The following is a 26,401-nucleotide window of genomic DNA, read 5'->3' on the forward strand; positions in this document are numbered from 1 at the left end:
CGAGAACCCACTTCAGAAATTGGAGTTTTAATCCCCGGTTTCTAAAATGATTTTTCAGTCCAACTTGAGGCAACATTTTGTATCCTTTGGTAATAAGGCTCTCTGTTTTGGCTAGAGTTCTCTTTGAATACTCTGTTTTTGGTTTAAAATTTGATCTATTAATAACCCAAAGTGATTCCTACCTGACTTTGAAAATTGCAAGAATTAAACTGGGAATTGCCGTAGTTTTGTCAAGAACACATAATTATACTAGGAGCTTAAAGACAAGATTAAAATAATTTTAAAGATTTTGTTCTAGCCAGTGTTCTCTCTCTGATTGCTCTGTTTTTTGGTTAATAGATTTACCCTGTGCGGAAGTTTTGTATCAAAGGAGAGTTGGGAGAAGTTGGAAGGCAATTCTCCTTGTCAAAGGTGCCTAAAATGATTTTATTTTATTTGGAAGGGTCTTCTTCTGGATTAGACATACTCATAGAATCAGTTGTGATCACTTGTTCCAGTCCCAGTGTGCATGAGGTATCTTTTAAACTTTTTCCCCCAGATTAATTTATCTCCGTGAACAATACATAAGCATAGCAAGGTGAATTTCTTTAATTTGATTTGGATCTTTTTCGAATTTTTGAATTTTTAAACCGATTGTTGCTCAATTGAAAACAATTTTTGTGCTTTTGAAAACAGATGAATTGATTTTTATTCCTGTGCAGAGAGATATGTTGCGAAACTTGAGATTGTTCCACCTAACTTTACCACAGTTTACTATTGTACAGGTAAATAGAGAGTGAATAATTGTGCAAAATTACACTAGGTAAATTCTCAGGGAAGTGGGGGGTCACAACGGACGGCTTAAATCCCTCTTTCCTATACAGAATTTTCCTTAGACATGTAATTAACACAATATATTACTACAACTATACTCGACAAAAGCTAACTACTGAATAGATGAAATGAAGAACACCAGAATTTAACGAGGTTCAGCTAATTGTGCCTACGTTATCGGACACTATCAATCAATATTTCTCTATTGTAGAAATATTACAAAATGAGAGAGAGAAGAGAGAATATGCCTAAGAGAGAAGTAGGCAAATTTGTGGATGAGATTATAAATGGAGGTGATGGGTTTATATAGGTTAGGAAATACCACTATTACAACCACTAATCACCTACCTTTGAAAAAATAGCCCACCATTGAAGACTTCAATGGGAATGGTAGGCTTCTAGAATTAGTCATAATTCAACAAGATAAACAGAGTTTTCACATATATATATTTTTTAACTTTTTTATTTTATTTTATAATTTTCATTCCTCTTCCTCTTCCTCTTCTTCTTCTTCTTCTTCTTCTTCTTCTTCTTCTTCTTCTTCTTCTTCTTCTCTGCCTCCTCTTCTGCACTTTCTTTGCAAACAGAAACTGCCCTTCTCGTTGGGTCGACTGCCAGAAAAGCTACCGGTCCTCCACCTACCGCCACGTCCCCTGCAACTCCTCCATCTGCGCCTTCCTCCACTCCCTCACCTGCTCCAATTGCTACAACGCTCCCGCCCTTGCTTGTGGCTACGACACCTGCGCCTTTACCATCGATATCCCCCATCAACGACGAAACAAACGAAGTAGCAGCAGAAATTACCGATGAGTACACAACGTGCACGTAAATGTCCATGCAAATCTCGCAGGTTGGTTCTGTAATGTCCATGCAAATCTCGCAGGTTGATCCTGTGAGATTTGGCTACACGCATCAACAAACAAATTCCCTTGGAATTGTGGGGTCAACTTCAAGGGGCACAAGATTAGTCACGTGGAATGTAAAACGGACACGTAGATACCCGGTGCGTAATCTAAAAAAAAAAAAGAGAGATTATGTAAGCATTAAAATGAGAATTTTTTTTCCAAACAAAGTATTATTTAATATTTTATTAAATAATAAAATTAGAAAGGGAAAAAACTTTCAAAAAAACAAATAAATAAAAAATGTAAAAAAAGGACATATCACGCACGTGCGAGTTGTCCACCAAAATCCAAAGGTTTGAAGTGTTTTTAACGGTTAGAAAGTTCGAACAAAGATAAAAAAATGGGTGGGGTGAAGGGAAGTTGTTCGGCCAATCGAATCCGGCCATACAGGATGAGGCGCCCACAACCCCCACCGCCTTAACAAGAAACCCATTTTGATTTCTTAACACCTCTCTCTCTCTCTCTCTCTCCGCGGTATATGCTTCTGGCATCTCCTCATTATCCTCCCCCCGCCCTCCGCCCTCTTCTTCCTATCCCCCTCTCCCTCCATTGCCAATCTCTCTTTTTCTCTCTCTCTAAACAGCCATGGCGCGCGCACCTCCAGTCCTTCACCAGAACAACAGGAGCCTTTTTTTGTTTTTCCACTCCAGCGGTGCTCCTCACTCTCTCTTCAAAGCTTCCAAAGCTCTTCATTTAAAAAACCCTCTTCCTTCACTCTCTTTTTCTCATTCATCATTGTCGTCGTCGTCCTCTATAATCACGCGCGTCTCGACAGCTCCGACCAAGTGCGCCCCGCCGGAACCGGACTTCGATTTCCGCCGAGAAATCGCTCGGCTTCGCAGTCTGCGGTCGAGGCTTTCCAATTTGAGTAGTGTCGAGGAGAAATTTCGAGTGATCGATGGTGATTCTCGAGTGAGAGATTTTTTCGGTGGTTATCGGAAGGGGTTTGCTAGGGTTTTAGCTCCGCTCGGATTGGATTCCTACGAGCTGTTCCTGCTTAAGTGCGTGGTTGCGGCGGGGCAAGAACACGTACTCTGCGCGCCCTGGGATTGTGCCCAGGGCGAATTCGAGTCCGCGAGAGGTTCGTTAAAGAGTGCGCTTTGCGCTTTGGTGGAGATGATTGAGAAGTGGGATGTAAATGGTGGCAGCGAAGGTTTGACGAAGACAAATGGTTCGTGTTTGGAGGAAGAAGAAATTGAAGCGTTGAAGAAACTGTTGAAGACTCTAGCAGACATTGAACAGTTCTATGACTGCATTGGGGGGATTATTGGGTGAGTCGTCTTCCTATTTGTGATTTGTCACTTTTTTTTTTTTTTTTTTTCAGGCTTACTGTTCGAATTTTGGTATTAAAAATATCGACGTTAAATGCTGGTTTGCAATATTATGAACAATGCAGAAGATATATATATATATATGTATGTATGTATATATTCTTCTTTTCCGTTGGTTGACTCTCTAAATCTCAGTGACAACTGTAGACAGTATCCTAGATTAGCTAATTTTTGTTAACCATTAGGATAGTCTCTGTGTTCCAATTTTGGGAAAAGATGAATAATATTGCAAGGGAAAAGCATTTGATTGTTCCTATGCAAAGTCATCTGCCTTAATCATTTTTTAGGGCAGTAACAATAATTTCTTCCTGTTCACTGACATTAACAGGAGTTTATCTAGAGGCTCAATGATGACTATTTCCTAAAACAATGAAGTGAACTGACTGATTATCACAAATTTATCATCAAAAGAAGTAATATCATCCTTACTTTTGGAAAGAGGAAAAAATTAGTTAAAAAAAAAACAGTGACTATATATCTGGGACATATCAGCGTACAAATCTTGGCTGGTAGAGCAACTGGAATTTTTGCAATGTGAAATAAAGCATACATTCCGAATTCTTTTACAATATTTTAGTTGTATTTCAAATAAACTAAAAAAAAATGTGCATTCAACATGCATCAGTTCTTTATTTTAGTCTACTGTTCATTGGGTTCTCCTAAGTCTTATGTTAGAATGAGGAGAGCAAGGCGTGATTGAGTGAAGTATGATTTTGAATAACTATGAGGAGAGCAAGGCGTGATTGAGTGAAGCATGATTTTGAATAATTATGTCAAAAATATATGATCAATTCATTTATTGGTCTTGTGTTGATCTGCTAATTACAGTGCAGTTATAACTATAGCTATCATTCTCTTTTGACAGCTTGATTTCTAGCAGTTTGATGTTGATATATTTATATTGATGAGTCATCACTTTACCTTAAAACTTAAATTGTTTGGTTGAACGTTAGCAGTGTATTTTGGGCCTTAACACATATGAAGACCTTTGTTTTTAATAACTTGATGAACATGTTGGTTGCAGGTATCAGATAGTGGCACTAGAGCTTCTTGCCCAATCAACAATTGAACGGCAAGCCATAAATTGGTCCCAGCACATTAATGAGTCAATGAAATGCCAATTTTTAGAGATTCATCGTCCTGATGGACTTGACCTTTCCCAAAACAAAGAGTATGCATCCCAGGCAGTCCTATGGGGCATTGAGGTCAGCAGTTAAAATATCTTATCATTGGTAAATTGTGGGTGTGCTACAGATTATTTTTGAATTAAAGATTTTATCTTTTTCAGGGTTTGCCAGACTTGGGTGAAATTTATCCTCTGGGAGGCTCTGCCGACAGGCTTGGTTTGGTTGATCCTGACACAGGTGAATGCCTTCCTGCTGCAATGCTTCCTTACTGTGGACGAACTTTACTGGAAGGTCTGATCAGAGATCTTCAGGTATAAGATTGCCATTTTCAAGCTCAGAAAAGTGGTTTATGCTTTTGATGCTTGGCAAAAAGAATTAGCTAGCATCGAAACTTTTGCAATAGATGATGAGTTGTATGTGTATTTAAAATCTCACTTGTTACGTGCTTCAAGGCTAGGGAGTTCTTGTACTTCAAGATGTACGGAAAACAATGTGTCACCCCTATTGCAATTATGACAAGTTCAGCAAAGAACAACCACAAACACATTACTTCACTTTGTGAAAGACTCAAATGGTTTGGAAGAGGTCAATCAAGTTTCCAACTTTTTGAACAGGTTTAATGTAAAAGACTACAGAAATACTTTCTAGTAGTGCTTTTGTTAAGTGATTGATTTTTAGATCTTTGGGTATGTGAATATATTGTCTATTCAATAATTTAATTTATGTTTTTCCAGCCTCTTGTTCCAGCTGTTAGTGCAGAAGATGGTAATTGGCTGGTCACTGAACGCTTTACCCCATTATGCAAGCCTGGTGGTCATGGTGTGATATGGAAACTTGCACATGACAAGGGTGTCTTTCAGTGGTTTAATGATCATGGAAGAAAAGGTGCAACTGTTAGACAAGCAAGGTTAGTTTTGGGTTATACATTTCAAATTTCAAGCCCTTTATTTATTTGAATTGCAAGCAGAATGGAGTCTTATACTGACATTTTGTGCTCTTGCAGTAATGTGGTGGCTGCTACAGATTTGACACTCTTGGCATTGGCGGGTATTGGTTTACACCATGGAAAGGTAGGCTTGGATTCTAAAATTTGAATGCTACCTTTTTTTCAATGTTATTGTTTTTGCACAATGTTCAAGGTGAAATGTTTTCAGTATTCAGTAATGTCAATAAGAATATTAATATAAGCACAAAATCCTAGAGATCTGAAGTTACAGATGATTGCAGTTTGTGCACTGAGTTTTGATGGACATGTCTGTGATCTTAATGAAGATCATGTTGGGAGATTGATGTCAACAGAAAAAAAGAAAAAAGGGAAAAAAAGGTCCCATTATCCCAAACAGCTTGATGCCACTCATTTGGGTACAGAGGGGATACTTTTCTCCAAGTTGACATTTCCTGCAGCTTTTTATTGTTGATACTCACATATTTCAGATGCATGCCAATATTTATGTGAAGATGAAATATTAAGTTAAAATTATTTGTATGTCGGTATATGTGAATAAGAATATATTTTGTTCTCAGATTTACTTAAATGCCATGCAATTTTCATCTCTCTTCATTTATTTGAGTACCATTTCCTTTTGCCTAATGGTAGTTTTTATTGAACACTGACTCTTTAATTTTTTATTAAACACTCCCTTGGCACATATTGAATTTAAATTTTATCCATTTATGTTTGTTTTGCAGAATCTGTATTCCTAAGGCTAGAATGGAATGATAGGAATGTAATAAAAATTGTGATGGGATCAATAATTTAGGTAAAACGTCACTCATGCGAAACCTTGTGTTATCACATCCAACATGGAGTAGGGTAGGTATAGACATTCTAGTGAAAATTTGGTGTAGTCATTCCTTGTCTATTCCATATTATGGAATTTTTGCTTTGTCATTTGCTTTCTGATTACAATCTTCTTTTACAAGCTACCAAATCCTTATATTTTTGCATTGTCTACCAAATTTTTTTGATTCTTTGTAACACGGTAAGGAATCCATTAATTTGTGGAGTTTATTGCCTGCGTGGACATAAGTACCTTTGATTTATTAGAACTATCCTTGTAAACCTATGTGTTTTCCCTTTTCTTTGTATTTTTTCCTATTCCTTCTCTCCTCCAATCACATGTGTAACAGAAACTGGGGTTTGCATCCTGCAAGCGGAATTTGGGGGCTACAGAGGGAATTAATGTTCTCATGGAGAAAAAAAATCTTGATGGGAGCTGGACATATGGTTTATCATGCATTGAGTACACTGAGTTCGATAAGTTTGGAATTTTGGATGGATTTTGTTCTCCTGACAGGTATAAAACTATATATGATTATTTGTTTCTCAAAAGTTTTAGATCCATTCTGATTCTGCATCATCATGCATTTTTCGAATTTACTGAGGGACACAATTGCTTGTTTATTTGTCCATTATATTGTGCTTGTCATGTTTACTTCATCTTCTTTCTGTGTATTTCTTCTTCATTTGTTTCTCTCATTTTCCTTGAGTAAAAGATTCTTTCATGTAATCCAAATTAACCTTGTTCATCATGTTTAAGCTTGCAGGCAGAGTTTCCTGCCAATACAAATATTCTCTATGTGGATTTGTCTTCTGCAGAGTTAGTTGGATCTTGTAATGATGAAACCAGTTTACCAGGCATGGTGCTAAATATTAAGAAGCCTGTTGTATATGAGGACCGTTATGGAATCCAACAGAGGTACACACTTGCTTCCACAATATTTAAATTCAACAATTTTTCTTTCACCTATGATTCCTCTCTATGATTGGTTAAATGTGCATTCTGCTAGATTTATTTATGTTTGAAAAAAATCCGTACTTTACCCTGGGTTCTTTGTTCCTAATACTGGTAAAACTTGCCCAAATTAATCCTAAAATTCCTGGGGTGAGGGCAAGGCGTTTTTTGTGCTAATGGAGGTGAAAGCCTACTACATTTGCCAAAAGGGCACTCTCTTTGGGCCATTTGGTTTCATTGTGAAAAATTATGAAATCAAGCACTAAAAAAAAAAAGAAACTAAAAAACAAAAATCTACAACCTGGTTAATACTCCCAAAATTAAGACAAATTGAAAACTAACTGAATGCATTCCTATTTTTGTCCTTGGATCAGATAACTATTTAAATAATGGTTAGAATAATGAAAATGCAAAGAATACATATTAGAGACTATTATAATAAAAAAATAGAAATTAGTTGTAATTATTTTGCTCAAATTATTATATTTTTAACTCGAATGCATGCCTATTTTTGTCCTTGGATCAAATAACTATTTAAATAATGGTTAGAATAATGAAAATGCAAAAGAATACATATTAGAGACTATTATAATAAAAAAATTGAAATTAGTTATAATTATTACCTTTTAGTGCTCCAAGAACTATCTTATTGTATATGAAGGTTGAAAAATTGTTTTTACTTTAGTAATTTAGTTTCTCATTAAAAATTGTATACAGAATTATTTTATCTGTAAAAGTGAATTCTGAAATCTGGTTTTTAGTTAGCGACAACTTAATATTGACAACACGAACTAAAAACTAGCAATGCAAGCAAACACTTTATTGCCAGCTGTTACTTCACTATATTGCAGCAAAACAAAAAAGGAAAACATAAAGGATACTAAACAGCCTCTTAACTTCAGAAACCACAATGGTGAACCCCTATAAGACAAACATATGCACTCAGAACTCTTAATGTGGTATTTTACTTGGAAGCTAAATGTTGTACATGCTGCACATGCTACTATCTATTGCAATTTTGATAAATGCAAAGAGGCTAACTAAATTAGCATGCACAACTTGTTATGGTACACCTTACAGATGTCTTAGCTTTTACCATTTTTATAATCTTTCCTCTGTGTATGTCAGAGATGGGTTACGCTGTTATTATTCTACATCTATTTGTTAGATCGAACAAATAAGAAAAAAAATTATAAGTTTGCATATTCAAATGTTGTGTAAATTGGGAAGCCAATTTTATAGAATGAAGAAAAAAGTACACTTATTGCATTAGATCTTCCCATTTACCTGTTAAAACTTTGGATGTAGGTCAACTGTAGAATAAGCCCCCATCTTGGAAGGTTGGGACTAATAAAATATGAACGAACTCAGATTGCACAAACTAAGTAAAACAATTAAACAAGTTGTTTGCATATGTGTTCTTGTTATTTTGTTCTCAGTAATCTTAGAAAGGTGTAAAGGTCAAGCATAAACAAAAAAAAAATAGATATGTGAGAATAAAATCTAAGAGGATGGTCAATGGTGACAGAAATTCAATAAAAAATATTGTTCAAGAAACAAAAACTTCTGTGTTCTGAATCATAATTTGGACAACCTTGGGTCTATTTTGATAAATGTAAGACCTAATGTGCAATGCCACCATGCCATATCAGGGTTGGAGGGTGTTATGTATGCAAGCTAGTTCTGCACATGCATAGGCTGTCTCTGTAATTTGAACCTGGGACTTTCAGGTTAGGGCAAAACACTCTTTATAATTAAGTCTATATTGACAAATTTCTTTGACATTTCTATCAGGTTCTTCATATTGTTATTTTCAAATATACTCGATCTTCTCCTTTTCATGTATAAATTGTTGGTTGCTGTGTATTATACTTGTACATCCATATTAAAAAAAGGACATATGGTGACCAACCTAATTGTAAGTTTTGTAACAACAACCATCTGAAATATATTTCTTTTTCATCATGTTTAGAACTTTAGATGCAGTATTAACCATGTTTTATTTGTGTTAGTGTATTGGGAGGCAGGCTGGAATGCACAATGCAAAATATTGCAGATAACTTTTTCAATGCATATTCCTCTCGATGTTATAACGGGGTGGAGAGTATGTTTCTGCATGCAGTTTGCCTCTTGTCACACCTTCTCAATGTTTTCAATTCTATGCTCCTCATGTTTCAATTACATTAATGCAAACTATTTTGGCTGGCATATATTAGCAGATGAGCTAGACACTTTTATTGTGTATAATCAACGTAGAAGGGTAACATCTTCTGCTAAGAGGAAAAGGGGACATGCAGACAAGTCCTTGCACCAGGTAACATTTTTCTGATAATTTGTATTATGCACCTCATTCACTTGTCGCAGAGACATGAATCCTGTATGCATGTCTTCTATCCATTCCTGTTCATTTGTCACTCCTGATCTCACTTATTCTGTTCCTTCTACTGCACTAATTCAGTTCGTCTAACTGGGCACTTCGATGCCCTCTTGGCAATGTCTGAATTATTGGATTCTTTTAGTTGTGAATCACTGAATCAGTCATCCCTTATTTCATAGGCTCTTGAGGTTATTCCTAGGTCTTGTCACACTCATTTGGCCACAGTTAAATTAGATATTTATTAGATAGTTACTACAAGCTTAGTTGTAAATTTGTAATGCTATGCATGTGAGCCTTTTGTTCATTAGAAATAGGAAATACCGTACTTTGATTTGAGAGATCTGTATGCAGAAAGTTTAGAGTGGTTCCCTTTCCTTGTAAATGAAGTGTGTTTACAGCATGTTGTGGCTTAACAGTGATGTCAATTTGTTCTATTGCCAGGAAAACAGTTGGCAATCTTTTTCTGATATTTCTTCCTGCCTCTCCTACTTTTTGATGATCATTTAATTTGACAGCCCTCATATTATTTTGTGCATAATCGGTTTCCCCTTTGGGTAACAACAAGGAGAATTGGGTTCATTGCAAAGGATACTATTGTTTCTTTCTTCCATTATTTTCATGTTTCTACATGTACTCTTCCTCTCTCAATAAAAAGGATCGCAAGTTTTTTTTGGTTGTTTTCTGGTTTTTTGCCATGCGTGTTTCTTTTACCAACTTCATCTGACTTGACAGTATCTGTTCCTTGTGTTTTTCCTGTTTTTCATATCAAAAGCCTCAGAAGTGATTGTGCTCTGCTAGTTGAGGATCATTTTCCCCACATAAATGTACTCACAAAGCCAAATTTCAACTTCTTTGCGACAACACATTCATATGCAGCAAAAGGTTGGATTGTTTGTGATGGGAGCTCTGACCTGTCCTCCTAAATGTTACTGAGGAGTGAGGAGCATCCTGCCGTATGTTTATATAATTTTGTGAAGTTACTCCACTTTTTTGGGCTGCTGTGATCACAGCATAACTGCAGCATAAATTTATGGTTATTGTACTCCGTTAAAGTTTTAAACTTGCAGAAAAATGTCTCATTACTGGAATATAGATCAAATCTGAAGTTTAGGCCCTGCACTTCATATTATGGACTAGTGGCTGGACATGATAATGGACTTTGTCAATTTCAAGTATATTTGCATTTGAATTTATATGCAGACTCCAGATGGATCACTGCTGGATATTATGCGAAATGCCTATGATCTGTTGTCCGCTTGTGCTATAAAAATTCCTGAGGTAAACGATTTTTAAACTCAGGCAATATTGTTGCCATGGAGTCTTCCAGTTGTATTTGTTGCTTCATTTTCTTAAAATCTTTAATTTGCTTTGATATTTCCTTTCTTTGTATTCTGTAGCTCGAAGGTAATGACAAATATGTAGATTCTGGGCCACCATTTCTTATCCTTCTCCATCCTGCCTTGGGCCCACTTTGGGAGGTCACCAGACAAAAGGTGATTCTACAGTCTTCTGGCTAACTTAAAATAAATGCTTCAATTTCAATGTTACTTTGTAATATTGTTGCGACTCACACAAGTGATTGGCGTGCCCATCAAAGGGTGAAACGAATGGGAAATGAAGAAAATGGAGTAGCCACCCTAATTTATAAGCAAAAATAGAGAAAATATTTTTAAAATTAAAATAGTATTTGAAACCAAAGAGAAAAGGTCTAAGAGTCTAATTATGTGCAGAGAAGGTGATTAATCAGCTAATACTAAGGGGATTAATACTAAGAAATATAGTCTTATTTCAAGGTGGAAATGCAGGGTTAGACCAAAAGACAAGAAAAGCTATTATTGTTACGAGGAGCTTTTGGTTGTGAGGAAAAGTAGTGTTTGTTATTGTTTTGATTTCTGATGATTGTAAGAATTTATTCTTTTTCCCCGATAGCAATGAAATGGTGTTTACTGTTCACTAAAAAAATGTTATATTTATAATATTATTAAATTTATAATATAATTTTTAGAATTCAACAATTTCCAATTAATATATTAGTCAAACCTTAAAATGCCATTAAATTTGTAGATCTGAAGAGGCTGATATGCAGGCCTATGGGTGCCATGATCTGCTTGTGTTTCCAGCGGTGTTCGGCAACAGAGGTGATGGCGGACGAAGATGATGGCATGTGGTGGTGTGAGGAGGGCAATGCCAAATCACTGTGAGAAGACCTAGGAGGAGGGTGTGCAGTGGTGCAAGGAGGGTGTGCAGTGGTGTGAGACGGTGCAAGGAGGCTGTGTGCTGAGCTCCAAACTGCCGTCAATGGAGGACCTGCACACAGCTAAGAGAGAGAGAGAGAGAGAGAGAGAGAGAGAGAGAGAGAGAAGGTGGAGGAAGGAAAGTTAACTGAAAATTACAGAACTGCCACTAAATGTGCATAAAATTACATTCATGCCACTGTACATGAACAATAGCCACTTATAATTGGCCAAAAAAGCTATCCTAAGTAGCTTTTCTCAAAATCCACGTACATAAGTGCCAGTTTTTCAGCACTTCTCTAAATAGCACTTTGTTGGAGAACATCCCAAACAGTACTTTTTAATACAAACACTTATTAGTGATAAGTGGCATAAGTGCTTATCTAATAAGTGCTCCTAAATGGGGGCAATAACCCTGCTATCTTTCTGTCTTCACTGTTTCAGTTTTTTGGTGGTTCCATTTCCAAGGGCTCTGAGTTGCAGATTGAGGTGGCAGAGTTCATGTGGAGAGATGTTCAGGTTATACTATAATGATAGTTTACATAGTAAGACGTGCAGAGTTCTATGTTTAAATCTGATCCAGCTTCTGCATTTCAGCTTGATGGAAGCATGATAATTGTGGCTGAAAACATTATGGGCTCAAGTAAGATTAATGAAAAGGGGGAGCCCATTCTACAGTATGGGCACAGGTAATAACTATTTTACTTGTTTTAACTTTTGGAGGGAAATAGAAATCAAATTTTAATGACAAAAGCAAGTTCATATGCACAGATGTGGAAGATGTAAGTTACAGAATGTCAAAGTATTGAATGATGGAATTTACTGGAATTCTGGAGATAATATATATTGGAAGCATGATGTGAAGCGGTTTGAGGCGTTAAAGGTCATACTGCATGGAAATGCTGAATTTGAGGCAATTGATTGCATCATACAGGTTAGATTGACATGAGCACTGTGTAGATTTGCATAACAAGGATAAATTAACCGTTCGAATACAGTGGAAGTAACCACAACTTCTACAGGGTATGAAGAATCTTTACATGCTAAAAATTTACTACCTACAGCAGTCCTATGTAGAACTTTTCTGTTGGCTTAAAAAAAAGCATATTATTAATCCAATCAATCGTGCACTTTTGTATGGAAATTTCTATCATCTAAGGAGGAGGGCTGCAAATTTGAATTTGTGTATTTTAGTGACATGGAAACTATTAGATAATTATGGGTGTATGAATTTATCTTGCCAAATACCAACAGGGAACAATAAGCGCTGATTAATTTTCCTGATGCAGGGAAATCATGTAATTGAAGTTCCAAATGGCTACAAATTGAGTATTATGTCAGGCAATCCAGGTTTCTTGAGCTATTATTATTCTCCGTCTCTGTTGCACAATTGCATAGTTTATCTACTTGATTTAGTCAGGGAACAATTAACCAAGACTGATTTTTCATATATGCATGCAAATTAGAAATGTTTAAATCATTCTCTTGGGAGGCTTTGAGCATGTAAATATGTCAGTGTGTATATTTGTGCCAAATTTAATGCTTAATATACTTATTAACCATTTGCAAGATCTCTGTGTTTATTATATTTTTACGATTATCTCTTTTCCTCTTATGAAAATTAATCACTTGAATAGATAGCTAAGCTTTCCATTTTTGTCATATTATTAAATTCAAACTTCAACGTCGAAACCATAATGAAAACTGGTCGGGCTTGCAACTGCTACAGGCATTTTTGTCCACTTACCTCTGGGGTTTCGGAATATGATATCTGCTCATTCATTCAAATGTAAAATGGTTTTTCTAATCAACTGCCTTAAGAGGATTTCCATTGCACTCATGTTGTCTCTTTGTCACTTGGCATCCAGAAAGAAGGGACAAAAGAGTTTGCACTTGGATATTCTTTCTTATTCACCCTCTCTCTCTCTCTCTCTCTCTCTCTCTCTCTCATATACGCATGGATTACATTTTTTTCTGTTGAATTTATGTGCAACCTTGAAGATGCTTTATGAATGGAGGAAAATGCTTAGAATGCTTAGTGCTTATTAAGAATGAAGACAATATACAGAGTTACACTATGGTACCATATGCCATCCAATGGGACTATGATCGAGCAAACATTAAAATTTTATATGATGGTATTGGAAAAAAATTTTGGTTTAGTGCCTCGATAATTCCCCAAGAAAAAAGGTGTAGAAAGGAAAGGAAAATTGGTAAGATATATTAAATTGTATGATGGGAGTAGTGACCAGCATAGGACAATTATAGGGAGGCTAAGTAAATGTCTTGTCCGAATTTGCTCAGCATGTTCAAAACATGTGGAATTGAATAGAGATTAAGATGGATGGATGTTCATCCACAAAAAACTTTTAACTCTTGTAGGCTGCATGAATATCCATCAGAATTTGCTTATATCACATGGAGTTCAGGAGAAGGTAAGCAAAAATAAAAATTTTAAATGGTTCAGACAAGCACAACGAAAGCCAATGGATGGAAAAGTATACAAAATCAATTTGGTTCAATGGTGAGAAAAGACATGATCTCCCAGAATTTAATAGAAAATACAATTTTTAGTAGAGTGGAGTACCAGGAGGAGATTCTGGTAACCAAACCCAAGCAGCCAGTTCTAAGGCTTAGTTGAGTTGAACTGGGATGAGTTTATTTCGTGTACATGCACGTCATGTATATGCATGTCCTTTGTGCAATGGTTGCTGCTGAGCTACCTATTGTCAAAGTATTGTGTGAATGGCCGAATGGTTTGGCCTTGAGTTCTGTATATTATATATAGACTTTACAAGATGCTATACATGGAAAGTAAATAAGTTCTAGCAAGATTCTAGCCCTATACATGTAAGCTATAATCTGTCAAGCCCTATACATGTAAACTAAATATATGCTAACTGTACAAAATTGTGAATGGAGAAATAGGGAAATAATTGTGGGCTGAAATAAGGAAAGAAATCTTTTGTTGTTTGTTGTTCCGTTAATAGCCCCCCTCAAATTGATGCGGGTTGATCAACAAGAATCATATTTCTACTTAGGAAGCAATGTTGATAACGAGTGAGAGCCGTGGTGAAGATATCAACAATTTTTAATTTAGTAGAAATATGTGAAAGAGTGATAACACGAGCTTCAAATGCTTCACGGATAAAGTGACAATCGACTTCAATATGCTTCGTGCGCTCATGATAGATGAGATTGGCCGTGATCTGGATAGCACTTGTATTATCATCATGTAGAGGTGTAGGATCGGTCTCAGAAAAATCTAGCTCAGCAAGCAAACCTTGAAGCCAAAGAATTTCATAACAAGCAAGAGACATCGCCCGGTATTCAGATTTTTTGTCGATGGCTTAGAAACTCTGTCTTGCTTCTTACTCTTCCAAGAGATCAATGCATCACTTAATAACACACACCAACCAGTGATGGAGCAATGTGTATCCGCACAACTAACCCAATCAGCATCTCTATAAGCAGCAAGGTGAGTAGAATTGCCTGTAGGGAAGAATAAACCACGGGCACAAGTGCCCTGAACATAGCGTATGATCCTACGGAGCAGCCAAATGAAGATGGCGAGGAGTGTGAAGAAACTGGCTGACTACTTGTACAACAAAAAAAATGTCCGGTCTAGTAATGGTGAGATAGACAAGACTACCCACCAACTTTCGGTATAAAATGGGATCAACAAGTAAATCACCCTCCTCTTTGTGAAGCTTGACATTTAATTCCATGGGAGTATCAACAAAAGTATCTTCCTGAAGGCCAGTTGTAGCCACCAAGTCACTAGCATACTTATGTTGATTGAGTGAAAGACCAGAGGGACTACGATTCACCTCAAAACCAAGAAAATATGTGAGAGAGCCAAGATCTTTCATATGAAAGGACTCTCAGAGATGAGTCTTGAGCTTAGCAAGTAAGGCAGAATCGAAATCGGTAATCACAATATCATCAACATAAACCAAAAGAACAACAATACCCATGTCTGATTTCCCAAGAAACAATGAAGTGTCATACTTGCTCTACTTGAATGAAAATTGTAATAAAGTGGTGCGGAATTTATCAAACTAGGCCCTTGGAGCTTGTTTGAGACCATAAAGAGAGCGACGAAGCTAACACACATGTGAAGTCGGAGAGGGAAACAAGTCAGGGGGTGGTTTTATATAAATACACTCTTTAAGATCCCCATGAATAAAAGCATTCTTGACATCCATTTGATGTAGTGGCCAATCACTGGAAGCAGCAATAGCCAGAATCATACGAACAATAGTCATCTTAGCCACAGGAGCAAAGATCTCTTCATAATTGACACCATATTCCTGATTATTCCCAATTGCAACAATGCGAGCTTTGTAACGATCTAGACTTCCATCAGATCGGAGCTTTGTTGCCAACAATCATGCTTGGCAGCATGTGAGTAGGATGTGGGAATATCTAAATTGGACAATGCAGCAGTAAGAGCTGAAACATAATTGCCAGAACTGGAAGAGGGAAGCCCATGCCTATCTGGGGTACAAACACTCGAGGAGAGTGACGTACCAAAGGCTCTGGAGGTGCTGCAGCTGACTAAATCTGGAGCGTGGTAGGATCAGATATCGGATGAGCCATTGGAAGAGACTGTGGGTGGGAGTGTCGCGTATACACAATGCCTGGTTTAAAATGAGAACTGACTTGATGAGGATCCGAGAACTGCTGCTCAAAGGAGGGGAGATTCGCAGTAGAAGAGGAGATTACAGAGGACACAAGAAAGAAATGTTGATTTTCAAAGAAAATAACATTCCTAGAAATGCGTGTACAGTGTAATGTAGGATCATAGCAAACAAGTCCCTTTTGACACACATTATAGCCCAAGAATGCACATCGAACAGATTGAGCAGATAATTTATGTCATTCATGAGGAGGTAAATGAGCAAAACATACACAACCAAAGGTACAGAGGTTATCGTAACTAGGTTGCTTAGCAAATAAGCGGAAATAGGGCGACTCCATGAGTAGGAATTGAGAAGGTAAACGATTAATCAAGTAAGTAGCAGTTTTCAGAGCCTCAACCTAGAACAAGGATGGAACAGAGGATTGCAGCAAGAGAGTACGTACCACATCTAGGAGATGACGATTTTTGCGTTCGACTACTCCATTTTGTTAGGGAGTAGCGGAACATGAACGTTGATGAATAATACCTTTAGAAGCTAAAAATGCCTGAAACTTAGTAGACAAATATTTACCATAAGAATCTGTGCATAATGTATTAATAGAAGCATAAAATTGATTGTCAACATACGCTGAAAACTCAGTGAAAGTATGAAAAACCTCAGATTTAGAGCGAAGAAAGGAGACCCAAGTAAATCTGCTATGATCATCAGTCACATAGTTTTTAAATTTTTCATGTGAACTAATCGGGGAAGGTCCCCAAACATCACTATGGATAAAATCAAAGCACTGAGAAGTTCTACTAGCATGTAAAGGGAAGGGAAGAGTTTTGCTTTTACCAAGTTTGCAAGAAGCACACTCAAGAGATATAGAAGAACGTTATTTATTACCAAGTAAATCAGAGTTCAAAACATGAGATAAGATCTGAGTATTGGGATGACCTAAGTGACGATGCCACACCATACTAAGATTTAAAACATTATTACAAGCAAAAGACTTAATAGAAGAAACTAGAGAAAGTGGTGGAACAGGAAAAAGTAGTGGAAACAAGCGCCCCACTTTAGGTCCCTTCGTGATCGGCTCCCCCGTTACTTGGTCCTGCACAACAAAACCGTCACCAAAAAAATTAACAGCATAATTGTTATCAACTAATTGGCCAACAGAAATAAGATTTGTGGAAAGCTGAGGAGCAAGAAACACATTAGTGAACTTAGAAGAGGCATCTTTGGCAGCAGCTATTGGCAAAAAACTGCCATTGGCAGTCTGAATAGCAGATTGACCAGTGTAGGGCCGAACATGACACAGAGTAGTGATTATTCGTCATGTGATTAGAGGCACCCGAGTCCACATACCAGAGTTTAGTAGAATTGTTACCTTGGAGCTCCATTGCTGATAATGCCGATATTAGCATCTGTTGCACCATTTCGAGTGTGCAATAATTCACTGTAGGAGGTGCAGGAACAAAGGAGTCACCTAAAGAAGAGCCAGGGGCCGCAAAAGTCACTATTGGGGGGGGGGGTACAATAACAGAAGTTTGTAATGCCTGGGCCTGATGATTCTGCTGGCGGATACGACAGTCTTTGATAATGTGACCCTTCTTCTTGCAATAAGAGCAGTATTTTTTGGAACAATTAGCAGTGATATGCCCAAATTCTTTGCAGCAAAAACACTGCAAGGTGCTAGGATGCACAGGCGGTCCTCGTTGTTGAGCAGCATAAGCCACAGGGACGGACCCTGAACTACCATGAGATTGTGCCAGAGTAACTTGAGTACTAAATTGTTGTTCTTCACGAAGTAACTCACCAAAAAAAAAAAAAAAATCAAGAGAAGGACCAGGAGAGCGATTCAGCAGAGAAGAGCAAACTGATTCATACTCGGGGCAGAGTTTCATAAGAAACTGATCACGATGATTAGTCTTGTGAGACGTTGAATAATGGGAAGAGAGGCAGCAAGAACATCCGCGGTAACCAGATTAGAATATTCGTTCCAAAGATTCATAAACGCCGAATAATAGTCTTGGATGGAACGATTGTCATGTTGAAACATGGCAATCACATGCTCTAAATGAAAACGACGGGTACCGTTATCTTGATGATATATTGTTTTTAATAAGTCCACATGGATTGAGCGATGCAATAAGGTCGCAAGTTGGGGACAATATGTGGCTCAACCGAGCTAAGAAGCCAAGACATAATTCGAGCATCAAGCACAACCCATGAAGGACAAGCCACTGAATCCTTGGATTTATCAGGATTGGGTGCACAACCCGTGCCATCAATACGACCCTAAAGATCTTTTCCCTTTAGGAAAAATTCAAATTAAAAAGCCCACGTAGAATAATTGTTGCCCGTAAACTTGGCACACACAGGTGCAGAGTCCATGCTAAATAAAGAGAAAATCAAGAAGCCCCAAAAAAACAGGCTGTGCTGAAAGAAAAATACTACCAGAAATCTGAGAAGCCCAAAAATAAATCAATGCAGGTACAAAGAAAACCAAGATCAACCTGCCTACACTAAAAAATAAATCTTGAACCAAGAAACATGTAGTGCTGAGAATCACAAGGACAGAGAAGCACCAGAAACAGCAACAGAAAGAACCAAGATCAACCTTCCTGCACTAAAAAATAAATCTTGAACCAATAAACCTGCTGTGCCGAGAATCACAAGGACAGAGAAGCACCAGAAACGGCAACAAAAGCTGTTCCGATTGACCTGCCTGCACTAAAAATAAATTGCAAACCAAGAAACCGACTGTGTCGAGAATCACAAGGATAGAGAAGCACCGGAACAACATTTTACGGGTTGAGACAGAGGAAGGTCGAGGGAGTTTGAGCAGATGACCAGAGAGGAGAAGTGGCTCGAGCGGGAGGCTACGAGCAGGCGACCAAAGGGGAGAAGGAACTCGGGTGGAAGGTTCCGAGTTGACGACCTGAGGGGAGAAGGGACTCAGAAGGATGACGCGTTGCAAGGGGGCTTAGAGGCTCCGAGCTGACAGAGGAGCTCGGACGAAGGGCTTTTCGTAGAGGAGCTCGGACAGAGGGTTCCAAACAAATTGAGGAGGTTGGGTGGATCTTGTACGTGGACTAGAGGTCCTAAGCAGACTGAGGTACCTTGCAGAAGAGCTCGGGCAGATGGACCCCAGCAGACAGAGGGGCTCAAGCGAAAGGTGAAGCTGACGGGACTTGCAGACCTGGTGTAACGACCCGGCCCTTTACACGGACTCAGGTGTCACTCACATACATCAAATACCTATACCTGTTCAAGATATGGAAACAACCCGCCCTAAACAGGGACATACAGGTGTAAAACATACATAATCATGATGTAAATGTCGCGGAAAAACATAAACATCCATTGGGACTACTACTAGCCTTATACCAGAGTTCACTAATACATCCATAATTTACATACATTCGGACTTAGAGTAATCGTCATATTACAACCCTCCAAAAAGGACTTTCATCAAGTTTAGTACAAAAATTTAGATGCTTACGTAAGCTAACCAAAATAACCTCCCTAGTCCTTTTATCTACTAGGACCGACGCACGGATGGACCTGAAAACAAAGGTTGTAAGATAGGGTGAGACACCTCTCAGTAAGGAAGAAGGAGTTACAACAGTGTGTGACTGCATACATGCATATTTTCATTCAACATCTGGAATATAAATCAAATATTTTCAATACAGTAATGCATCAGGTATATCATTATTCATATTACAAAATTCCCACATCTGTCTTTCGACCATTTAATGATTTATCAGATGACCAACAGTAAAATATCCCTATAACCAGTTTTACCCCGTGGCTCGGGTTGTGCACTGGTACTCGTCCAATGCCCTGTTCGTGCAGACACTGTCGAGTACCTACATACGATCCGACTGCCTCCATTGGCCCAATATCAGCCAATGGTTTCACCCTGCTAGCCGACCATCTTGGTACCCACATCGTTTAGTACGTGTGGTTGCGCGTGTACATCTAGCTACGATATCGTGCCGTATCGTATAACAGTAGTTTATTTCAACTCTGCAAAGAAAGTATTTTTCAACCCTCCCGAGACTCTCAAGCTGTGGTTCTGTGTATCATAAATTCAATTTATACAAATATGATTTTATCTCCCATAATCTATATCAATAGTATAGAAATAATTCCAGCGGGTTCAAACCGGCGTCTTTCCACCTGGTTTACCCCTCTTTGTTTACTGATGCGGCTCGGTGTATCACCAGCCTCTGTTTATCACATTGTCAGTATAACAAATTGGAATTTCATTCCCATATTCTATATCAGTAGTATAGAAAATACATTCATTTCCATTTCAACATATATCACACAAGTTTAATACAAAAACCCGCTAAATGATAGAAATTCAATATACATAGTTTAACTAAATAAATAAAGGAATCGAGTCTCTCCTACTATAGTATAAACACAAATAAAGATGTTTGTAAAATTTGGAGATCATACGTCGAAATCCTCGTTTTTACCAAAAATCGTAAAATCGTCAAACCGGCATTTCTACTGGGTGGAATTTCACAAATAAGTAGTTAAATCATAGATAATAACATAAACTAGCTTTTTAGCGGTTTAGTTTTCCAAAAATGCTGTTGTAATCAAATTCCCCTTACCTTATATTCGAAATGAAACTTCGTACGAAAACGGTCCAAAACGACAACTCGGGATCCTGAAAACCTAAAACCACAGAACATAACCTTACTATGTTTTCTACTGCTATCCAAATATCCAATCAAAATTAGGATCAGATTCCTACCTCGATTCTTGGGAAAACCCGAAACTCTCCGAAACGACGATCCGATCTACTAAAAGTGTAGAGTTTCCTCTTCTGATCCACGCAGTACCCTCCGTTTTTGGAAACGGATGATGAACGGCGAAGGATCTTAGAGAGAAAGAGAGAGAGAGAGAGAATGAGAGAATGAGAGAGGATAAGAGAATTTATGGAATAAATCCTGGAGAGAGAGAAAATGAGAGAGAGAGAGAGAGAGAGAGAGAGTTAGAGAATGAGAGAGGATAAGAGAATTTATAGAATAAATCCTTACTTAGCCCTTAAGTAATCTAAATAAATATCTCCTCCAAGATATTTATATATAAATATCTAAAAATATCTCTTTTCAAAAATATCTTCTCCAAAATATTTTTTTTTTTTTTTTCGGGGTCGGGTTACTACACCTGGCGTGTGGGCTGAAGCTCCGTGGGCCGTGGTTTGTTATTGCAGGAAGCTAGGCCGAGCACCGTGGGCTGAGATCTCAGCAGCGTGGGAATTGGGCTGGGCGCTGTGGCCAAAGTTCATTTGCATTCTATTATCCATTTAATTCTTTTACTATTGCCCATGTGTAGAAGGGTCCACTAGAGGCCCCAGTGAAGTAGAGCCCATGTGGGCGAGCCTGAACAAGTAGTGACAAGTTGTTGGTATAAAGTTGGGGACAACAGGAATAGTGGGGTTAGCTAGAAAATTGGAATTAGTTTGTTTTTCTGTTTTTGGACAGTGGCTCTCTCGAACCAGCCAACTTGTAGCTTCACCATCTCCATTTTGTTGCATTCAGTAGAACTACATTCATCCATTGATCCCGTTCATTCCCTCTTTTCTGTTTTAATTCTTCACATTACACAACACCCACTAGAAGATTCATTACAATTCGTATTAGAGCCAAGTTCCTGCGACCATGGGAGAGAGAACTTGCATAAACCTGATTTTGGAATCCATTACCGCACGTCAGATCACTATTACTCAATAGTTGGAAGCTCTTTCCGAGAGTGTGAAGCAGCTCGGCAAGCAGAAGATCAACCAAGAAAGCCAAAAAGGGACATCTGGCAATGATTTCAAACATCAACACTATGAGGGCTATGATGGGGAGCAACACAATACAGAGAGAGAAGACCCCTTGGCTCCAGCTGCAGCAGACTCGGATATGTCGTCCAAAAAGGTGACTGAAATGGGTGGACCTAATGGTAAGAGAAATTTGCATCAACAAAAATCCAGTTGCAGTCCCAGACTCACTCAGCTGATCGAGAAGGGATTGAGTCTGTACAATCCGGCGAGAAAGTGTTTAGATCCAGTGTTTCTGTGCACGCACAACAAGACAAGAGCTCCTCCTCCTCCTCCTTCTCCTCCAAGAAGGCTGTAGAAAATTAAGCCTTACAACAAAGATTTATTCCTTCAAGCAAACTACTTATTTGTTGTGTTCGACCCGGGAGACTATACACCTAAATCGATGGATCTAGATAATATGTTGCGGTGGGATGATGATACTCTAGAGTCACACCATTCATCTCATGCAGATTGGATTCGTCACTATGTGGAGCAACAGGAAGAGGATGAATATGAAATGTGGAAGGATAATGCAGTCAGTGTGGGTTTTGACGAGCAGGCTATTTCCGTGGCTGAGAGAGTTGCTCATGAGTGCTGTGAACCTTCACTTGGTTTGGATGGTTCTCTCGTTGGTTATCAAGTTCGTCTTGATAGTGAGAGGAATGAGAAAACGAAACTTCTATTTTGCACAAGAAGCATTCTTTTGAGGAACTCCGCCTGTGATGCACTTAATGTCCTAATTTTTTCACACACAGCCGGTCCCACTCCCGCCGGTTCCAAGCCCGGGTTAAGGAGGAGGGTTGCGTTAGGTAGCTGACAGCTAGCGTAAAATTTGTTAGATCACTATGATATGAATCCTTACCGAATATTTGCTGGGGCATCCCCTACAAGCGACGTGTTGCACTTGAACTTCCCGGGTGTAGAGAAAAGTGGGCGAGGGTGGGCTAGGTCGTCGCCCCGAAGCGACTTGCCATGTCGGCGCTCGGGTACGATGTCAAATATGCGAGGGTTCCTGTATCATTCTAGACATGGGCAGGTAAAGACGTTAGTTCAGGAAACTAGGATTAGATTAGCAACTTGGAATATAGGGACACTTACGGGTAAAAGCATGGAAATTGTGATACAATGATTAGAAAAAGAATTAATATAATTTGCCTTCAAGAAACTAAGTGGGTGGGGGAGAAAGCTAGAGAAATCGATAAATCAGGAATTAAACTTTGGTACACTGGAAAAGAAAAACATAAGAATGGAGTAGGCATTATTATAGACAAAAACTTAAAAGATAGTGTTGTGGATGTAACTAGAGTAAGGGATAGAATTATAAAAATCAAGATGGTATTAGGACAAGAGAAAATAAATATCATTAGTGCTTATGTCTCTCAAGTTGGCTTAGTAGAAAATCTTAAGAGACAATTTTAGGAAGATATGGATAGTATTATACAAGGCATACCAGGGACTGAGAAAATATTTATAGGAAGAGATCTGAATGGACATGTTGGAAGAGATAATAAAAATTATGAGAGGATACATAGAGGATATGGATATGGAGACAAAAATGAGTTTGGAGAGATGATCTTAGACTTTGCTATGTCATATGATTTTAGTATAATGAATACTTGCTTTAAGAAGAGAGAAGAACACTTAATAAACTTTAAAAGTGGACAAAATAGAAGTCAAATAGATTTTTTTTTAACTAGGAGGATAGATCGTTTATCATGCAAGGATTGTAAAGTTATTCCAGGTGAAAGCCTAACCACAGAACATAAAATCTTAGTGCTAGATATATGTATTAAAAAATGGAAGAAAAAGGATAAAATAAACCAGTGTAGGAGAACTAGATGGTGGAACCTAAAAGGAGAAAATATAATAAAATTTAAAGATAAAATGATTAAAGATGGGGATTGGACCTTAGAGGATGGGATAGATACAAATACTCTTTGGAATAGATTAGCTAGCTCTATTAAAAAGATAGCAAAAGAGATTTTAGGTGAATCAAGGGGAAGATTCTCGAATAGCAAAGAGAGTTGGTGGTGGGATAAAGATGTACAAAAAATCATAAAGACAAAAAGAATTTGGTATAAAACATGACAAAAATGTAGAATTAGAGATAACTTTGATAAATATAAGGAGGCAAGAAACGATGCAAGAAGGGCCGTTAGTTAAGCTAAATATAGATCATTTAATAATTTGTATGATAGATTAGGTACAAAAGAAGGGGAAATAGATATATTTAAACTTGCTAAAGTTAGAGAAAGGAAGAGCAAGGACTTAGAAAATGTAAAATGTATAAAAAGTGAGGATGATATTATCTTGGTTAAGGACGAAGATATTAAAGAAAACCAAATAGAAGGCTTAAACTTAGAATTGTCAAATGAGGAAAAAACTAAAAATATAAGATTTATTCGAAAAATAAGAGTTAACGAAATTAGGTTTGCACTAAAAAAGATGAAAAATGGGAAAGCTATGGGACCAGATAACGTCCCAATTGAAGTTTGGAAATGCTTGGGTGATAACGGAATTATATGATTAACTAGTTTATTTAATACAATTGTAAAAACTAAGAAAATGTCAAATGAATGGAGGAAAAGCACTTTAATACCTATATACAAAAATAAAGAAGATATTCAAAATTGTAATAACTATTGTGGAATTAAACTTATGAGTCATACGATGAAACTATGGGAAAGGGTAGTTGAACAAAGATTAAGGTTAGAAACGAAGATCTCAGAAAATCAATTTGGTTTTATGCCTGAGAGATCTACCACAGAAGTTATTTATCTTTTAAGAAGATTAATGGAAAAGTTTAGGGAAAAGAAAAGGGACTTGCATATGATATTTATTGACCTTGAGAAAGCATATGATAGGATACCTAGGGAAGTTCTATGGTGGGTTTTAGATAAAAAGGGTGTATGTTGTAGGTATACCGATGTCATTAAGGATATGTACGATGGAGTGATGACTAGTGTAAGGACTATAGATGGAGAAACTAGAGAATTTCCAATTACCATAGGTGTACATCAAGGATCTGCTTTAAGTCCTTATCTTTTTGCTTTAGTGATGGACCAATTGACTAAGAGTATTCAAAAGGAGGTTCCATGGTGTATGTTGTTTGCAGATGATATTGTATTAATTGACGAAACTAGGGACGGAGTAGATGTTGAGTTAGAATTATGGAGAGAAGCTTTGGAATCTAGAGGCTTTAGGATAAGTAGAAATAAAATAGAATATATGAAATGTAATTTTAGTAATGATTGGAGGAATATTGGAGACAAAGTTAAACTTGATGATGAAGAAATAAATAGTACTTGTAGATTTCGATACCTTGGATCTATTATGCAAGTTGAAGGAGAAATTGAAGATGATGTAGTGCATAGAGTTAAAGTTGGTTGAGTAAAATGGAGAAGTGGTTCAAGTGTGCTATGTGATCGTAGAATACCCTTAAAATTGAAAGGGAAGTTTTTTAGGACAGTTATAAGACTAGCTATGCTATATGGATCGGAATGTTGGGCGACGAAGAAACATAATATCCAAAAAGTAAAAGTTGCCAAGATGAGAATGTTTAGATGGATGAGTGGTATAACATTGAAATATAAATTAAGAAATGAACATGTTCGTGGTAAGTTAGGTGTAGCTCCTATAGAAAATAAGATAAGGGAGGGACGAGTTAGATGGTATGGACACTTGCAACGTAGGCCTTATAGTGCACGTGTGAGGAAGTGTGACTTATTTATTGTGAGGGGCAGTAGAAGGGGTAGGGGTAGACCTAAAATAACTTGGGAGGAGATAGTGAGTAAGGATTTAATATCCTTGAATCTATCAAAAGAAATGGTCCATGATCGCATCAATTTGCGGAAAATGATTCATATAGTCGACCCCATTTAGTGGGACTAAGGCTTGGTTTTGTTGTTGTTGTTGTTGTAGGCATTCTTTTGAGGAAAATTGTAGCTGACAACAACTTGCCTGGTGTTACTCATGTCATTGTTGATGAAGTGCATGAGCGGTCTCTTTTGGGTGATTCTCTGCTTATTGTTTTGAAGAATTTGGTTGAGAAACAATTTGCTGATGGCACTCAGAAGTTGAAAGTTATCCTTATGTCGGCAACAGTCGATTCAAACTTATTTTCAAGATATTTTGGTCATTGCCAGTTGTTACTGCTCAAGACCGAACACATCCTATTACAACAAACTTCCTAGAGGATACATATCAAAGCCTCAACTACCATCTTGCTTCAGATTCTCTAACGTCTATACCAAATACGTCATTCATGAAAGCAAAGCTTCCAAAAGGTCCTATGAGCCACCAGAGGGGGGAGAAAAATCTCATCTTATCTGCTTGGGGTGACGAATCTTTGCTTATATTAATCCATACTATATTCTTGAGAATTATCAATCATTCAATGAGTAGAGTTGTCTTAATTT

At 37.6% G+C, this 26,401-nt stretch overlaps 1 protein-coding gene across 6 annotated transcripts in view; it reads left to right on the forward strand.

The window, feature by feature from the left end:
- Positions 1-2,165: 2,165 nt before the first annotated feature.
- The window catches only part of LOC131166360 (UTP--glucose-1-phosphate uridylyltransferase 3, chloroplastic), a 35,025-nt gene continuing 10,789 nt past the window's right edge, over positions 2,166-26,401 (forward strand). For 2 of the 6 annotated variants that reach the window (XR_009139805.1, XM_058124840.1), the window contains exons 1-16: positions 2,186-2,989; positions 4,074-4,254; positions 4,338-4,487; positions 4,629-4,790; positions 4,911-5,083; positions 5,180-5,246; positions 6,307-6,473; positions 6,717-6,875; positions 8,924-9,015; positions 9,128-9,225; positions 10,489-10,566; positions 10,686-10,781; positions 11,967-12,041; positions 12,120-12,211; positions 12,294-12,456; positions 12,812-12,872. Coding sequence is in view for 2 of the 6 variants with exons in the window: in XM_058124840.1 (XP_057980823.1) it covers positions 2,304-2,989; positions 4,074-4,254; positions 4,338-4,487; positions 4,629-4,790; positions 4,911-5,083; positions 5,180-5,246; positions 6,307-6,473; positions 6,717-6,875; positions 8,924-9,015; positions 9,128-9,225; positions 10,489-10,566; positions 10,686-10,781; positions 11,967-12,041; positions 12,120-12,211; positions 12,294-12,456; positions 12,812-12,872 (2,500 nt within the window). In the remaining 4 variants the exon portion in view is untranslated. Of the gene's footprint in view, positions 2,990-4,073; positions 4,255-4,337; positions 4,488-4,628; positions 4,791-4,910; positions 5,084-5,179; positions 5,247-6,306; positions 6,474-6,716; positions 6,876-8,923; positions 9,016-9,127; positions 9,226-10,488; positions 10,567-10,685; positions 10,782-11,966; positions 12,042-12,119; positions 12,212-12,293; positions 12,457-12,811; positions 12,873-26,401 lie in introns of all 6 variants that reach the window. The other 4 variants (XM_058124842.1, XR_009139806.1, XR_009139807.1 and 1 more) reach the window with 4 other exon arrangements.

Source organism: Malania oleifera, chromosome 10, assembly GCF_029873635.1.
Source record: "Malania oleifera isolate guangnan ecotype guangnan chromosome 10, ASM2987363v1, whole genome shotgun sequence".
NCBI lineage: Eukaryota > Viridiplantae > Streptophyta > Magnoliopsida > Santalales > Ximeniaceae > Malania > Malania oleifera.